The sequence below is a fragment of the Girardinichthys multiradiatus genome, chromosome 1, assembly GCF_021462225.1.
Source record: "Girardinichthys multiradiatus isolate DD_20200921_A chromosome 1, DD_fGirMul_XY1, whole genome shotgun sequence".
Classification (NCBI taxonomy): Eukaryota; Metazoa; Chordata; class Actinopteri; order Cyprinodontiformes; family Goodeidae; genus Girardinichthys; species Girardinichthys multiradiatus.
Genome location: NC_061794.1, coordinates 35,620,126 through 35,638,710, shown reverse-complemented (window position 1 = coordinate 35,638,710; position 18,585 = coordinate 35,620,126). Strand labels below are relative to the sequence as shown.

Sequence of the window (18,585 nt, the reverse complement as noted above, 5' to 3'; positions counted from 1 at the left end):
CAGATTAAAATGAGGGGGTTTTACTTTTAAAATTTAAATCTGAAGAGATTGTGTTAGTGAAGGTTACAAACTTGCTAAATAGTATTGATACGATGACTAGAGTATTTACAGTTGCATATGTGTTGCATCAAGTGTTCGCTTCTAAAAAAAACTGCAACAAACCAAGGATTCGTCTAATGTTATTTGATGTGTTTTTTTTTGCTCGAAGAGGCTGGATTTGTCTTCAGATGCCATAACACACACAGAAAGGTCACTCGGCGGTTTGATCCTAGTGATGCGTGTCTGTGTCTGGAGTTCAGGCTACACCCAATAAGCTCACACTGAAAAGCCTTTTCAGGAAAACTTTTTTAATTTAAACAGAGACAATCTGCAGTCAGTGTGCAATTACAATAAATTTCCCTGTTTTTTAACAGATGTGTGTAGACTTTAAAGCTCTTTAAGATGTACAAATATATTACTAATGTTTTCATTCAAGGGAAACAATGCAGCAAATGATACTACTTTGAATAGTATTAATCACTGTTTCTAACAGACTTGTAATTAATTAAAGGCACTTCTTTAATTTTCTGATTCATTCCAAAATAAAAGTCACAAACATCAATAAAACTTCAGTGAAATTAAACAGTTTAACATTCTTTGAATCAATTTTGTATTGCTGAATGTGATTATATATGCGAGTACAACAGTAGGAATGCGGGATACATTCAAAAACAAGACGTCCCGGACTAAAGCGAAGTCACAGTACCGCCTCCTGCACTTTAAGGGCTAGACAGAATGTGTCATTATTATTTTTTACAGCTTGTTTCTTTTTGTTGAAGCAAAAAAAACTATTTTATGAGCTTTAATCACGGTTTAAAACAGAATAATTACTTCACCGTCAGATTACAGCGAGGAAGGATACACATTGCATTGGAATGTTTACAGAGGCAGGTTAAAAAAGGAAATCTATCAGAGGACAAATCAAGGCTGGCTTCCAGAGAGCCTCTCTTCTTCCCTGTTAGGCTGACTGAGACTTACTGGTTATGATGTTACAAGTCAAGGTCTCTTTACTCCAAATCTTTCAATTTGCACATTTGGCATGACCACAGTGCAGGTATAATAGCTATCATTGAGAAGCAGTGAGTTCATTCATGTATGTACAAAAAAGTGCTGAAACAGACACGCTCAAAATAACACAAACAATGTTATAGAATGCTACACAGAAAAGACACGTGTTCTTAATACAGTAGAAGAAATGTGACAGCTGGACTTTAACTGATGATTCGCAGAGTTGAAAAAAAAAAAGAAGAAGAAAATCACATAGAGGAGCCAGCCTTGGATGATAGAAGGAACGCCTGAAAACACTGTGGAGAAGGAGACAGATGTTTTCTTGTGCTAGATTAGACAACAATATTTCTCTATGTGCTTCCTTCTTCTGTGTCTGGAGCGCTGAAACCGTTCAGAGAGTCCTGCCGGATCAAAAGAGGAAGGTAAAAGAGTGAAGCACATTAACAGAAACAGCAGGACCAAATAGAAATGAAGTATTTGTTTTGACTGGCACGGAACATGAGTTAAAACTGAACTCTGAGGTTTGAAGCCAGAGCTGGAGCTTTCTAAGGTCTAGGAGTGCAGCTACGTTAATAAAGGTCACTTTGTGGACAACACAAGCAATAACATTGGAAACACTCATGACATTCATCCTAAAACAGCCTGAATATTAAATCAGTCACTTCAAAAACTCTGTTGAGATACTTTAGGCAACATACCGCGCCTTGCTATTTTTACTTGTGTCCCTTGAGGTTTTTCCCATTTTGTCACATGCAAAAGCAAACTTTTATGTATTGTACTGCAACTTTATGCAACAGACCAACAAAAAGTAGTGCATGATTTTGAAGAGGAAGTAAAATGTTTTACAAAAATTTATTTCATTTAACCAGTATCCAGATTTGTGGAGTGCTCAACAAATAGTTGTCCTATAAAAAGATTCTCCCTCCTGAGCTATGGATCTTTGCAGCTCCTCCAGAGTTACCATGGACCTTTTGGCTGCTTCTCTGATGTCAGGTTGGGTGGACAGTGTTGGTAAGTGTTCAGGTGAGCCACACTCTTTCCTTCTCCGGATGACAAACTGAACAGTGCTCCATGAAATACTGAAACCTTAGGGCACTGTCTCATAATCTAACCCTTGTTCAAACTTTTTTAGAGTTTATCATTGACCTGTCTGGTGTGTTCCTTGCTCTTCATGATGCTGTTTGTTCACTAATGTTCTCCAACAAACCTCATTCCCCAGGCTGCTTCAAACTCAGAGGGTTTCACATTCATTCCTTTTTTTTTCACTTCAGAAATACAGGTCCTTCTCAAAATATTAGCATATTGTGATAAAATTCATTATTTTCCATAATGTCATGATGAAAATTTAACATTCATATATTTTAGATTCATTGCACACTAACTGAAATATTTCAGGTCTTTTATTGTCTTAATATGGATGATTGTGGCATACAGCTCATGAAAACCCAAAATTCCTATCTCACAAAATTAGCATATCATTAAAAGGGTCTCTAAACGAGCTATGAACCTAATCATCTGAATCAATGAGTTAACTCTAAACACCTGCAAAAGATTCCTGAGGCCTTTAAAACTCCCAGCCTGGTTCATCACTCAAAACCCCAATCATGGGTAAGACTGCCGACCTGACTGCTGTCCAGAAGGCCACTATTGACACCCTCAAGCAAGAGGGTAAGACACAGAAAGACATTTCTGAACGAATAGGCTGTTCCCAGAGTGCTGTATCAAGGCACCTCAGTGGGAAGTCTGTGGGAAGGAAAAAGTGTGGCAGAAAACGCTGCACAACGAGAAGAGGTGACCGAACCCTGAGGAAGATTGTGGAGAAGGGCCGATTCCAGACCTTGGGGGACCTGTGGAAGCAGTGGACTGAGTCTGGAGTAGAAACATCCAGAGCCACCGTGCACAGGCGTGTGCAGGAAATGGGCTACAGGTGCCGCATTCCTCAGTCCTGGGCTACAGAGAAGCAGCACTGGACTGTTGCTCAGTGGTCCAAAGTACTTTTTTCGGATGAAAGCAAATTCTGCATGTCATTCAGAAATCAAGGTGCCAGAGTCTGGAGGAAGACTGGGGAGAAGGAAATGCCAAAATGCCAGAAGTCCAGTGTCAAGTACCCACAGTCAGTGATGGTCTGGGGTGCCGTGTCAGCTGCTGGTGTTGGTCCACTGTGTTTTATCAAGGGCAGGGTCAATGCAGCTAGCTATCAGGAGATTTTGGAGCACTTCATGCTTCCATCTGCTGAAAAGCTTTATGGAGATGAAGATTTCATTTTTCAGCACGATATGGCACCTGCTCACAGTGCCAAAACCACTGGTAAATGGTTTACTGACCATGGTATCACTGTGCTCAATTGGCCTGCCAACTCTCCTGACCTGAACCCCATAGAGAATCTGTGGAATATTGTGAAGAGAACGTTGAGAGACTCAAGACCCAACACTCTGGATGAGCTAAAGGCCGCTATCGAAGCATCCTGGGCCTCCATAAGACCTCAGCAGTGCCACAGGCTGATTGCCTCCATGCCACGCCGCATTGAAGCAGTCATTTCTGCCAAAGGATTCCCGATCAAGTATTGAGTGCATAACTGTACATGATTATTTGAAGGTTGACGTTTTTTGTATTAAAAACACTTTTCTTTTATTGGTCGGATGAAATATGCTAATTTTGTGAGATAGGAATTTTGGGTTTTCATGAGCTGTATGCCAAAATCATCCGTATTAAGACAATAAAAGACCTGAAATATTTCAGTTAGTGTGCAATGAATCTAAAATATATGAATGTTAAATTTTCATCATTACATTATGGAAAATAATTAACTTTATCACAATATGCTAATATTTTGAGAAGGACCTGTATGCACAACTTCGTGTTGGTCTATCACATAGAAAATAAAATACATGAAAGTTTGTGGTTGTCATGTGGCAAAATGTGGATAAAGCTTGAGGGGTATGAATACTTTTGGAAAGCACTGTAAAGGACTATCTAGGACCAGACTGTGGAGGGATCCCCCAACCTCCCACTCATCAGGTCCATCTTCCTGCTCTCAAGGGTGGACCTTTAGATGTTTCATTATCAGCCTTACAGTACTATTTCTGGTCTTCCCTGGTGCCTCTTAACCACCCAGTAAGACAAGTTTGAAACACATCCTCTAAAAGATGTCTTAAAGCCATCCCATCCCATGTTTTAATGTGGAGGAAGAACCAATCGTTACTCTAACATTGTTCCATTAGCTGATCGTCTCCACCCAACTTCAGCTGGCAGCTGATTAGATTTGTTGGTTAACAACCCACTCATCATGACTAGAATATGCAATGACTCGTAAATCAACTGATTTACGTCAGGTTCATATTGATCTTTAACACAAAACTGCTCAATATTACTTCAATCCCATTCAACCATCTGCTCTGTTATATTAGCACTACTAAAGGCGTCCATGTTTATTACATCTCACAGTTGGCTTTATAAGGCTTCAGTGGCTGCGGGACGTTTCTGCATAAGGTTGGATCCTAAGCAAAAAGCAAATTTAAAGTCTAAAACTCTATAAACAGTTTGCTGCTCCAGGAAATTCTGTCCACAAATGTTTTGAACACAATCAGTGGGAAAATAAATCCCTGCAGGAGTTCTGCTCTCAACGATTTCCAGCAAAACAAATTATGTTCTCACTTCGATTATACAGGAACTGAATGGGCAGCAGTTGACTACTAAAGTAACATCCACAGGAAACCACAAGGGACCCACTAGTAGGCTTTCTTAAAGTTAACAAAACAGACTGTTTGGGCAAACTCCCATAGCCAAACATTTTTTCATGGCTTAAAATAAGAATGATTTGTGAAACATTTACTTTATTTGCTATATTTTCGACTAATTCTGAAAGCCCTTTCCATTCATTCTTTTTCATATAGCTATTACAAAATATACAGTAGCACATTTGAATACTTTTGCACGCTGACTAAAAACAATCATTTGTGTTTGACACTGACCTCTCTTTGCGGCAGTTCAGCTCCCTCGGACACCCTAGAAAAGCGTGTACCGGAAAAAGCTGGAGGAGGGAACACGTGTGAATGTGAACGCATGCTGCTCATGCTGTACACACGGGGCCTTTTGATCTGGTCTTGGCTGGACAGCGGATCGAAGCTGTTCCTGCGGATTAAAGGTGGCAGCATGGAGTTCGATCTCACTTTGTTCTGCTCAAAAAGGAACACAAAGGCATGATTAGACTTTTTTTTTTTTTCTTCATAACTTTGCAAGTTTAACAATACATTTTGTGTCACAATTCAGTACTGATGAGAAATCAGAACAGTTGCAAAAACAAACAGCCAGAAATAACAAAGTCCTTGTTATGTTGCTTCCAGTAGACAGAATATTCCTCACTGCAATAAACAGGAGGTTTCTTATTAAATGTGCTTCTGCGTTAACACCCACTCTGTCTGTAAGTCTGTCACCTCGAAGATATTCAGAACAAACCCAAGAAGCAGCCACAAGCTCTGCTTGTCACTGATTGGGAAGTGAACACAGAGGGCACACAGATGTATGTCAGAGGAATGATCTGATTTAATAAAAGCTAAAAACTATTTAGTCAGCTAATTGTGCAAGTTCTCCTTCTTAGAAAGATAAGAGGTCTGCAATTTTCATCATAATTACCCTCCAACTGTAAGTGACAAAATGAGAAAAAAAAAAATCCAGGAAATCAAATTGTAGGATTGTTAAAGAATTTATTTGTAAATTATGGTTGAAAATAAGTATTTAGTCACCCACAAACAAGCATGATGTCCAGCCCTCACGGACCTGTAACTTTTTCTTTCGGAAGCTCTTCTGTCCTCCACTCGTTACCTGTATAAAAGACACCTGACCACTGCCTCAAACAGTCAGACTCCAAACTGAACGATGGCCAAGATCAAAGACCTGTTGAAGGACACCAGCAAGAAAATTGTAGACCTGCTCCAGGCTGGGAAGAGTGAAACTACAATAGGCAAGAACGTTGGTGTGAATAAATCAACTGTGGGAGCAATTGTAAGAAAATGGAAGACATACAAGACCATTGATAATCTCCCTCGATCTGGGGCCCCACCCAAGATCTCATCCCATGGGGTCAAAATGATCATGAGAATGGTGAGAAAAAATCTCAGAACTACATGGAGGGACCTGATGAATGACCTGCAGAGAGCTGGGACCAAAGTAACAAAGGCTACAATCAGTAACGACACTACGCAGTGTTGAAAATGAAACGTGGCTGGGTCTTCCAGCATGACAGTGATCCCAAACACACCACTCGGGCAACGAAGGAGTGGCTCCGTAAAAAGCATTTCAAGATCCTGGAGAGGCCTTGCTAGTCTCCAGACCTCAACCTCATAGAACATTTGTGGAGGGAATTAAAAGTCCTTGCCTAGCAACAGCCCCAAAACATCACTACTCTAGAGATCTGCATGGAGGAATGGGCCAAAATACCAGCTACCTGGTAAGGACTTACCGGAAATGTTTGACCTCTGTCATTTCCAACAAAGGTTATGCTACAAAGTATTGAGTTCAACTTTTGTTATTGACCAAATACTTATATTCCACCATAATTTACAAATAAATTCTTTAACAATCCTACAATGTGATTTGCCGGATTTTTTTTCTTCTTCTAATTTTGCCATTTATAGTTGAAGTGTATCTATGATTTAAAAAATACAGACCTCTCATCTTTCTAAGTAGCAGAACTTGCACAATCAGTGGCTGACTAAATACGTTTTGGCCCCATTGTATATCTTAGTGGAATCTAAGAGTTTAGAACATACCTGAGAACCTGTTTTTTTTAGCATGTACATGGAGTACCTAGCCTAAGGTGGATATCTGACTACTTTAGGCAGATTATATACTGCAGGGTGTACACAGCAGGAGCACACAATAAGCGAGGCTCTTATAAAAAAAGGAACTTACCAGTGGTCTGTCCCTGTGAGTGTTAACAGCTTCCACTTTCAGATCAAACATCTCCACTTTACATCCTAGCAGAGGCAGATGGAGCAGAAATGTATCACAATAAAAACAAATTTAAAAAAAAATGTTAGATTTACTTACAAGCAGACTCATGACTTACCATAAGCCACTGGGGTGAGTTTTAGGACAGTGTGCAAGGGACACTTCATGTAAGGTAGATCATCTAAGCACGTAAAAGTAAAACAAATGACTGGTGATGTCAGCCAGTGGTTATATTCAGACTTATTTTAATTGTCATCTCATAACTGTTTGTGTTTTTCTCTCTCCTCAAGAAGGCACACCCATACTTTTCTCCATGAGCTGTACACTACACACTGCTGCGGCTAACTCTGCATAGCTACATGGCCACTGGTGGGAGTAGTTTCAGACAAAATACCAGTCAGAGCAAGACGTACACTTTGGTTTGTGCACTCATCTTACTTACACCAAGCTATAAACAGATGCTGCATCAGGGACCACATTTTTAGAGGACTGGAGAAATGGACTGTCTGCACACGACTATTTATAGTTTTGTCATCAAAGATCATTTCCAGTCAACCCAGTTAATGCACTGGAGCTTTTATTAATAACCCCAAGGTGCACACATAAAGGAAGAGGAATGTACCACTTCCAACATACATGTTTGTTGTTATTATAATTACAACATTCCATGAGACCAATGTAAAAGGATTTTTAAAGCAGAAATGTTGTTTTTTGCCATATTTGGAGTATACAACCAAAGGGAAGATTGCGGACTTGACAGTTGTCCAGGGGGTACTTTTTGACATTCTCCACAAGGAGGCTACGCTAATAACGGTCCCTGCTTAAGAACGCTGCGGTTCACAGAGTGAAGCATCACGATCTTCCACAAAATCTGGGGGAAGATTACGACAAGTCATCTGTGGCTCTTTCTGCTGATGTAGAATCATGCAGGATAAAGTAACGGAAAAATATATTGAAAAGTATTGCTCTTCCTTTCACCATATTTACACATCAGTATTATCCATACTGGACATGAAATGTAATCGTCAAGACCAAGATGCAGAAATCCATTAATAAATCCAGTAGCACCTAACCCCCAATGCCCACCCCCTCCAGCATTTCTCCACATCATAAATGTTTCTTTGCAAAGTCAAGAAGAAAGGTCATCTCTTGGCTTTTATACTGTTACTACATTTGATACAATTATCATGGATCCTAATCATAACTTAAGATGATGTGAGTAGTTACATTGCTAAGTACTATATCTAAAGACACTGTGTGGAAGATAACTTATTTTTTTCCTTGCAAGTTGCTGACATGTTTAGGAAAAATTCCTTCCAAGTAAATGTTCAGGTTGTGGATGATATGTAAAAACAAAGAGTGTAATTATTGCAACCATAAGCACACCAAGGCTTTGCTGCACACACTGGTGTGACTTTTGTGTGTCTGGTGTGAAGAATGTGGACATTAGAGCACGTTTAAAATGGAGTCGTGTTTACTTCTCTATTAAAATCTTGCTCTGATTTTAAACTACAGTTCATGGTAAGGTGTTGCCTGATTCATTTGTTAATAATGTTGATAGAACATATATTGAAATACTTGGACTAAATTACTGCATTAAAATAAAACTATGGTTTGTATGGAGTATCTTCTTACTTCATTCATACAGAAAATAAACTTAACATACAAATTCAGCGAGACCTATTCAAACCATGGAAAACCCAATGCCAAGGAGAAGGTAAAATTCTTGACTACTGCTATGTTGAATAATATTTACAGCCTCTTTACCAACCAACAACGCAGCAGATTCTGCTTATTCTGTCCACAGAGTATTGTTTCTGCATTCTTAAACTTTATGCACAGAATCACACGGTGGGCAGACACAACCACCTAAAAACCCAATCATTTGAGTCTGTGTATAATCCAGTTATGAATTAGGGTTAAACACAAAAACAAGGTCTGTTGAGACAGCTGTTGAAACACCAAAATACCACCCAGTGTTATTGTTCTGCAATAATCTGGTGAAGCTTGCGAATGACCTCAGTTCAATGAGCAGAGCAGCTTTACTCTCCGTGCTAAAAGTGGGTGTATCTGTTTTTCCCAAGGTTACAGACGTTTGTAAAACTGCACCACCCATCATTAAGCTGCAGTTCTTACACCACCAAATGTCTGGCAGATGAAAAAGCTAAATAAATGAGTGCTTTGGACACTGCTACACACTTTTTGAAAGTTGTAATGTCTGTGTGCTATTACTGTTCAGTCCATCTGTTAACACAGATGTTCTGTTTGTCAGAGCCATGCAATTCTATTCATACAACCTGGAAGTTTTTCAGTTATTGAGGCACTACGCCCACAAACGTAAATGAATTTTACTGGATGGATTTTATTCCACAGAGCAGCCCAAAGTAGCACACCATTGTGCATTGGAAGGAAAATATCAAGTGGTTTTCACAAACATGACGGGTTTGACCTGTTTTAATAACAGAAAATGTTGACTGTATATGCAAGGTTGGTAGAAACATGCCCCAAAAGACTTGCAGGTATAAGAGGAAGGTGGTTTTATAAAGAACTGACTCTCAGGGGCCTGAATATAAATTGACTCCACACTTTTTAGTTTATAATTTGAAAAGAAATGTGAAAACACATTTATGATTTTCATTGTACTTCACAATTATGCACTACTTTGTGTTGGTCTATCACATAAAATCCCAGTAAACCACATTAAAGTTTGGGGCTGTGATGTAACAAAATGTGAAAAACTATTTTTGCAAACCCTGAAGAGGAACAACATACACGTTTATGTTCATATTTGCACATTTACATAAATAAACCTTTTTAATAAAGGTGCTCTCAAGGAAACTATAAAATGTTACACCATTAGCCAATGATCTTGTAAGCCTACAGTAGTGTGAATATGTAATGTAAGGCATTGTAATTTTTCTATGAATGTAACCTGCGCCCTTGTCCAAGAAATATGCGAGCAAGCAGCGCATGACAGCCTGATGACAGATGACCAGAACGTTCCCCTGCCGTTCCAGCTCCATGATAACCGGTTCCAGGCGCTGAACCAGGTCTTGGTAGGACTGTGAGGTGAAGACCAGCACATCTTTAATTAAAAAGGCGCCAGGACCAGTGATATACTGCTGCTTAAACCTCCTTCAGTGGGAAATAAAATGCTGTTACCTCTCCACCAGGGTAGCGGTAATGATACTTGTCCTGATCTCTCAAAGCAAACTCCTCTGGGTATTTCTCTTCAATCGTCTTATAGGTCATCTCCTCACACACTCCCTGAAACATAACAAGCATCAGTCAGATAGGTCTTTCTGCATGCATCTGTCCCTTCAGCTGGTTTATAAGCACACATACAGCATCAATTTCATTAAGTATCTTCCACTGCTCGTAGGGGACACCCAGCTCTTCCGCAGTTTGAATGGTGCACCTCAGCTGACTGGTCCAGACTTTCAGGTCAGACAGGTTGTGCTCTTTCACAAAACCTTTCAGCTCCACAGCAAACTGTGAAAGACAGCATACAAGAACATTCAGACCAGCAGCTAAACATGTTAGTAATTATGTTGTGAATGCAATTATCAAACTTCTACACTTTTCCAGATAGAAATCTCCAATAGAGTGGAATCTATGGGTGTTTTTTGAGGGGATTAATGGGTGAACATCTGTATAGATTTACTACGAATCTACAGCACAGGTTTCTACAGGGGTTAGGCTTTAAATATTGATGGAGGATGGATGTTCACTGGATCACTTTGAACAAACTATAATATGGGAATCATCTGACTTTAGAGGTGGGACGTATCAAATCTGCAAAAACTTGGCTTATATTTCCCTCATATTTAAACAATTTATACAGGTTATAATTAAAATTTCATCTGTCTTAAAAAAATATGAAGCATCAAGTAAAAAAGCACCTTCTTTCCTCTCTCTGACAGGCCAGAATCGCCTCCGATGCTTCTCTCCAAATTGTTCTGGCTCTCTCCGTGTCGACAAAGATAGATGGAGTGGCAGTGTACATGGATGTTCATCAGGTAATAGACTATTTTACTTTGGATATAATCCTGCACCCTGTTCACCAAGAAACGGCGACCGACGTTAATGACCTGGATGAAGGACAGGTTCCTGTGGTTCACAGTTAAAAAATAGGTGTCAATCATAAATATTTACATAAACAAAGACAAGGAGATGACATTCAAGGTTAAAAACGCGACATCCTGTCTTTCCTGTGTCGTCTAAAAGTCGCCACAATCTCTCAGTCTGTAACCTCTTCACGTGTATCAAGATGTGGGAGATAGGACAGATATGGATACATTTTCTAATTATTGCAAGCTATGGTGGAAAGTCTTTTAGATGAAAAACGTATAAACAAACCTGCAAAACATATTTGTTATAAATGAAGAATTTAAACATAGTACTAGTACTAGAAAGTGAATTAGTTGGCTGGAACTTGAAAAAGTTAAGACCTTTGAATTATTAGTTTGGGTTTTAAATAAGTTGCTGTTTCCATCTGTTGGACAACTTTGGAAGTACACTTTTTTTTCCAAACAATGGGAAAACAAAATTGTTTTCTACCCTAAAAGACACAGCTCTAAAATAATAAAAAGATTTAGTTTATTAACAAAAGTGACAAAAACCACAAACCTACATAGAAAATAAAAGGTCTAATTATAACTTCTTACTTGTCAAGTTGGTCCGGGTCTAGAGGTTGATAGGTCACTTTATAACATTCTATTCTCTTCAAAAAATCGTCCATGACACTTTCTCTGTCCCTTTCAGGGTAATCTGGGCTGGACACCTTCACTTCCTTTAAAAAACAGATATGAGCAAAGATAATTCAGAGTGAAGTTTTAACATTTAAAGAGTGGGTGTTTAATTAAATATACGAAGAATAAATATAACAGTCTTTACCATAATGTTTTCAGCAATTACGTCTGGATCGTCACATATTGATTCCACAAAAAAGACCTGACACAAAACATGACCAAAACATTTTTATTACAGCACAACTGATCGCCATCACAATCCCTGCTGAAAGATCTAATGTTAGTAAGATTAATAAATCCACATTGAATGACTGAAGCCAATAAAACCCAGGGAAGCTTCAGGCTGTCATAAACTAGGATAGGTGTGTAAAGCTGACGTGTGTAAAGCCTATTCAAAAGAGCTTTATTTGCACATTCAGTTAATACATTAAAGTTTGAGCACTGGGTGAGTATTTATTCGCCATTCCTCAATGTATTTCTGACCTTGTATGTATTTTCCTGTGCAAAATTAAGGATGAGTGTCCTCCTCTCTCGGGTCGTGTTTGTGGCATCGAAAACCTAACCAACAACACGGGACATCTCATTCAACGTCAGCTGAACTTCACATTTATTTACACACAAAAAAAGAAAATAAATCCATGTGTACAGTTTCAATAGTCTTACGGCAATCTGGCCTCCTTCTGTGTTCAGATACGTTTTGACATCCTGCAGTGCCACCAAAGCGCACTGTCTGTGGAGGCAAAAAAAATCCAGCTTACAAAAACGTCTTAGACCAACTTACTTTCTTTAGATATAGTTTTGAATGGGTCACACAGTCTTGTAATATTTTTTATTATTTTGAACATTAATTCTCTAGGTTTTTTTAGTTCCCGAATAGAAATCCGGTCTCTGAAACTAATCTTGAAGCATATCTAAGCATAGTATGTGGTATGCAATTAAAGGACCTAAAGATTTACAGCATCTAAAATTCCTATCCTAATCATAACTTAAGCCAGGTATAGGAAATTCCTATACATGTTTTCACCGGTCCAGCTGTTCAGTTTTTTTTTGAAGCAGTGAAAGTTGGAACAAATGGTGTCTTTGCAGACTGCAAGTAAAAAAGAACCAAAATATCTCATTTAAAACAGCTTCTTTACCATTTATGGTATGCATCCATAACACTACAACACTAGTTTACTCATTGATTTAGGTGTCTGGGTTATGTATGAAATACACATAGACCAGTTTTAAATTACAGTAAAGCAGTAATTGTTAAAGTAAAATTGTCAGTCAGTCCTTTTCTATACCACTCCTTCCATAATGGGTCTCGGGGAAGCTGCTGCCAATCTCCAGCAGTCTATGGGCAGGAGGCAGGCTACACCCTGGACAGGTCGCCAATCCATCGCAGGGCAACACACAAACAACCAAGCACACACACACTCATGGAAAATTTAGAGAGACCAATTAACCTAACAGTCATGTCTTTGGACTGTGGGAGGAAGCCGGAGTGCCTGGAGAGAACCCATGCATGCACGCGGAGAACATGCAAACTGCATGCAGAAAGACCAGAGTTAAACCCAGGACCTTCTTGCTGCAAGGCAACAGTGCTACCAACTGTGCCACCGTGCAACCCTTTTTAAGTAAAACAAATGTGTTTTTTCTTTTATTTAGCCACCCCAGAGTCAATACTTCATAAAACCACTGTTGCTGCCATTACAGTTGTGCCAGTTTGGCACATTTAAAAACTGAAATCTTTTCTTGTTCTTCCTTTTAGCTCACGCTCAGTCAGACTGATTGGAGACTTACAGTGAACATCAATCGTCAAGACTTGCCACAGACTCTGGGCTTTGACTGGGCCATTCTAACACATGAACATGGTATGATCTAAATCATTCCATTGTACCTATTTCAGTATGTTGAGGGTTGTTGTCTTCCTGGAAAGTGAACCTCCTCCCAGTCTCAGTTTTTTTGCAGTCTTTAACAGGTTGTCTTCCTTTATTTCCCTGTACTTAGCTCTATCAATCTTCCCATCTTCTCTGAGCAGCTTTCCAGTCCTACAGAGGAATTGCATCCCCACAACATGGCACTGCCACCAATATTTTTCACCATGTGTATTGGGAGAAGTGGGTGGTGATCATGTGCAGTGTTATATTCTTGCCACATCTAGCCTTTGGCAAGAAGGCCCAAAAGTTTCCTTTTGGTCTCATCTGATCAGAACACCCTCTTCCAAACCTGTGCAGTGGATCTTTGCAGCTCCTCTTGCTTGCTTCTGTTGTCCAGTCTAGCAATTTAGGTGGATGACTATGGTCTGGTAAGTTTGCAGCTATGCCGTACTCATTCCACTATGGCATGATAGATTAAAATTGCTCTGTGAGATGTTCAGATTTGGTTGTTTTATTAACCTAACACTGTGTTAAAAATCCCCACAACTTTATCCCTGATCTGTCTGGTGTGCTACTTTGTCTTCTTTTTGTTCATTGATGTTCTCTAACAAACCTCTGAGGATTTCACAGAACAGCTGCATTTATACTGAGTTTCAATTAAACACGTGTGAACTTTATTTACTGACTAGATTATTTCTGAAGGCAACTGCAACCTGTTAATTAAAATTCAGTCAGAATTGTATTTAATGTAGGGGTATCACAGTAAAACAGATTTTATTTGTAAAACATTTTTAACACCAGCTGCACAGTAGGTAGCACTGTTTACTTGCAGCAAGAAGGTCCTGGGTTTGACTCCCGGCTGGGGTATTTCTGCATGGAGTTTGTATGATCTCCCCGTGTATCATATAAAATCCCAATAAAATCAATTAAGAGTTCTGGTTGTAGCATGACCAAATGGGTAAAGGTTCAAAAGGTATGAATACTTTTCCAAGGCACTGTCACTCACTTTCTAATTTCCATCGCCTCTTCATTGTCATGTCTGAAGAAGTCGTAGGACTTGTATGACTGCACTGCTTCTCTCCTATATTCTCCCAGATTAAAGACTTCAGGGAAACAAAAGGAAAAAGATGATAGAAAGGCAGAGATGAGGACCAAAGTCTGTACATTGTCTAGGCAGCGACCTTCTTTTAGCAACACAAGTTCTTCTCCATTTCTTAAAGACAAAAACAAAGAGTACAACTACAAACAGGGTAGCGCTAAAGGGGTGCTAACTGAAACTCTTTAGGCTTAAGCATGAGATTTTTTCAAGAGTAATGTCTTTAAAAGTGTAACAACAAACAAACAATAGCACCATTACAGCCTTTTTCATGAGGTTTTAACAGTTTTGATTTGTTTTTTGTAGTCTGATCAAAATGTTTTCTCAGTACTAACCCTTTGTTGGAACTCCAATCCAGTTGAGGTAGCGTGTCAGCTTCTTGGACATGTAGGTTTTCCCCCTAGCAGGCAACCCAATCATCACTATCAGAAGTGGAGAATTGGTCATGTAGGAGGCCCAAGCTGCAGTTCAGAGACACATTAAATAACAGTATTTAGGCTTGTAACACATGGAAATATTTTATGACCTTTTGAACTTCTTTTAAGGTGCAGGCTGAGAGGTTTTGAAGCCAAACAGCAGTATCTTATAAGCAACTATGAAACACATAAACCACGTATACTAGCTGCAAGACATGGGAGTGTTATGCAATGAATCGATGTCACCTCTGCAAGTCTGTGAACTGGGTAATGTTTATTGTACTCTCTTTTAGGTTGCAGTTTATGATTGATTGTTTCTTGTGTTCTGCGGTACTGCAGCCCAGTTCAATCTTCCAGTCCACGCAGGCTTGAACAGGGAGTGGATAACTTTTTTTTCTCTTCTTTTCTGCTCTATAGCAGGGAATAATAAATCTATCCAAACAAGGACCTGGCTAGACTTGATTCAAAATTCTCAGAACAAAAACTCAGGAGCTTGGAAAAGCTTCATGTTGAAGTTGCAAACATTCCTGATAAAGAAAGTCTGAATGTTGATCTGAAACAAAGACCTGATGACTAATATTTTAATAAATACTGGCTATTCTAATATTTACAGCCCTTTTGAGTGAAAGCATCTGTGCATGCCTTTACATATACACTCACACACTGTGCACATACCAATAACGAGAGAAGGTGCGTCACAGTTGGCATTTAGCGCTGTGTGCAGGCTGAAGTGGTATTATCTTGTGTTACTCGGGGCTCACAGAGCTGGAAGTCTTTATCAAGTTAACATTTTGAAATTTACAGTCTAATCTTGAGAGAACATGCTAAATAAAACAGCAGGTAGAGGCCACAGAGTTCAATAATTAATAAAAAATAGGTTAGGAGTTTTAGTTTTGCATTCCACCTTTAGAACATAGAGGAACAAATCACTCACAGCACTTCTTCTCATTGTTCTTTAGGTCTGTCCTTTTGGCCTCAGCTGAGCTTTTTGAAGCAGCAGAAGGTCTCTGGTGTCTGGCAGCCATACCTGGGCCTGATCTGCAGCCTACTGTCCTGTTACAGCTGATGTAGTGACGTTGATTTCTGGTCACTGGGAACTGCTATACCATGTCACACGCTGCGTGATGATCAGTCTGCATACATCAGCTTTGAGGGAAAGTTAAAACACGACATAATAATTAAGGGAAAACAATCTGAGCATTTTACATCCTCAGTAATATATGTATTTTGTCAAAGATTTGGTGCAATCAATTTTAAATGAGTTAATATAGCAATGTCTTAAGGTACACGATTTGTAACTGTACCTTTTTATTGCAGTTTTTGTTCAAAATTAGCTATGTGGTTAACAAAAAGTCGCAATTTTTTCCCCCAAAGGCAACATGGGCACTCTAAACACTAATACAAAATCAGCACCCCTGTATTATATATTAAAAATAAAAAATCAACGGAAAAAAATGGTATGTTTATATATATTACTAAGCTGTCATGCTGATCTTTGATTGGTTATGTCATAAAACAACTTATAACACTGTATTTCTTCTCACCTGGCTTATTTAAACATATTCCAGTGAAGTGATGCTCAACGGTTGAGCGTGTTAGCTAAAACTTCCCCATATTAATGCTTGCAGGTAAAAGCTGTTCAATAACGTTTTTAGTGCAAGGGCTCAGAATTTCTACCAATATAATATGAAAGTGAATCACCTGCCCGACTTTAAGCCTCAAAGCAGAAGTCCTACTTGCTCGTTGCCATTCTGTTACATACTGTACAGAACAACCTGAGCTGCTACTGTACCGCGCACCGACGTGACCTGAAAACTTGTCCGTTTACTAATAGAAAGAGCCGCCTGAGGAGAAACTCCGCAGTAAAAAAGCTGCAATAAAGAAAAAAATTAATTAGTAACATACCAAGACGAGCCAAGGTGGAATATATATCCAGGTTTTCCCTATAATTTTGAGTGATGCTATTTGACCTGAAGAGGATACATCCACATCTCCTTCGCCTTGTTCTTCTTCTTCTCGGCTTAAGCTCCGCCTCTCATCTCCGTTCTGCTACGGGAAGTTCAACTCTGGAGCTAAAGTAGCAGTTCCGGTGAAACTTTCAAAATAAAGTAATTTATTGGCCCATCCAAACGAAGCCGTTAACGTCACCGCCATATTGAAAGTGGCATTTTATTGTGACATAGCAAAAAGACACCTACATACAGGGGTTGGACAATGAAACTGAAACAGCTGGTTTTAGACCACAATAATTTATTAGTATGGTGTAGGGCCTCCTTTTGCGGCCAATACAGCGTCAATTCGTCTTGGGAATGACATATACAAGTCCTGCACAGTGGTCAGAGGGATTTTAAGCCATTCTTCTTGCAGGATAGTGGCCAAGTCACTACGTGATACTGGTGGAGGAAAACGTTTCCTGACTCGCTCCTCCAAAACACCCCAAAGTGGCTCAATAATATTTAGATCTGGTAACTGTGCAGGCCATGGGAGATGTTCAACTTCACTTTCATGTTCATCAAACCAATCTTTCACCAGTCTTGCTGTGTGTATTGGTGCATTGTCATCCTGATACACAGCACTGTCTTCAGGATACAATGTTTGAACCATTGGATGCACATGGTCCTCAAGAATGGTTCGGTTGTCCTTGGCAGTGACGCGCCCATCTAGCACAAGTATTGGGCCAAGGGAATGCCATGATATGGCAGCCCAAACCATCACTGATCCACCCCCATGCTTCACTCTGGGCATGCAACAGTCTGGGTGGTACGCTTCTTTGGGGCTTCTCCACAGCATAACTCTCTGGGGAAAACAGTAAAGATGGACTCATCAGAGAACAATGCATGTTTCACATTTTCCACAGCCCAAGATTTGCGCTCCTTGCACCATTGAAACCGATGTTTGGCATTGGCATGAGTGACCAAAGGTATGGCTATAGCAGCCCAGCCGTGTATATTGACCCTGTGGAGCTCCCGACGGACAGTTCTGGTGGAAACAGGAGAGTTGAGTTGCACATTTAATTCTGCCGTGATTTGGGCAGCCGTGGTTTTATGTTTTTTGGACACAATCCGGGTTAGCACCCGAACATTTCTTTCAGACAGCTTCCTCTTGTGTCCACAGTTAATCCTGTTGGATGTGGTTCATCCTTCTTGGTGGTATGCTGACATTATCCTGGATACCGTGGCTCTTGATACATCACAAAGACTTGCTGTCTTGGTCACAGATGCGCCAGCAAGACGTGCACCAACAATTTGTCTTCTTTTGAACTCTGGTATGTCACCCATAATGTTGTGTGCATTTCAATATTTTGAGCAAAACTGTGCTCTTACCCTGCTAATTGAACCTTCACACTCTGCTCTTACTGGTGCAATGTGCAATCAGTTAAGACTGGCTACCAGGCTGGTCCAATTTAGCCATGAAACCTCCCAAACTAAAATGACAGGTGTTTCAGTTTCATTGTCCAACCCCTG

General features: G+C 39.7%; 1 protein-coding gene across 3 annotated transcripts; it reads right to left on the bottom strand.

The window, feature by feature from the left end:
- Positions 1-330: 330 nt before the first annotated feature.
- Positions 331-17,202, bottom strand: LOC124870056 (6-phosphofructo-2-kinase/fructose-2,6-bisphosphatase 2-like). Of its 3 annotated transcripts, XM_047368495.1 has the most exons (17): positions 17,092-17,202; positions 16,823-16,992; positions 16,056-16,267; positions 15,041-15,166; positions 14,616-14,712; positions 12,411-12,477; positions 12,231-12,305; positions 11,893-11,949; positions 11,664-11,788; positions 10,899-11,106; positions 10,342-10,488; positions 10,159-10,263; positions 9,929-10,058; positions 7,115-7,177; positions 6,958-7,022; positions 5,019-5,222; positions 331-1,448 (listed from the first exon to the last, which is right to left on the bottom strand). In XM_047368495.1, exons 3-17 carry the CDS (start codon positions 16,144-16,146, stop codon positions 1,398-1,400), a joined length of 1,611 nt encoding a protein of 536 aa, XP_047224451.1. In that variant the 5' UTR covers positions 16,147-16,267; positions 16,823-16,992; positions 17,092-17,202; the 3' UTR covers positions 331-1,397. The 3 variants fall into 3 exon arrangements, with proteins under 3 accessions (XP_047224451.1, XP_047224442.1, XP_047224461.1); XM_047368486.1 differs by lacking the exon at positions 16,823-16,992 and having other exon boundaries at positions 17,027-17,162; XM_047368505.1 differs by lacking the exons at positions 7,115-7,177; positions 16,823-16,992 and having other exon boundaries at positions 17,027-17,162.
- Positions 17,203-18,585: the final 1,383 nt, after the last annotated feature.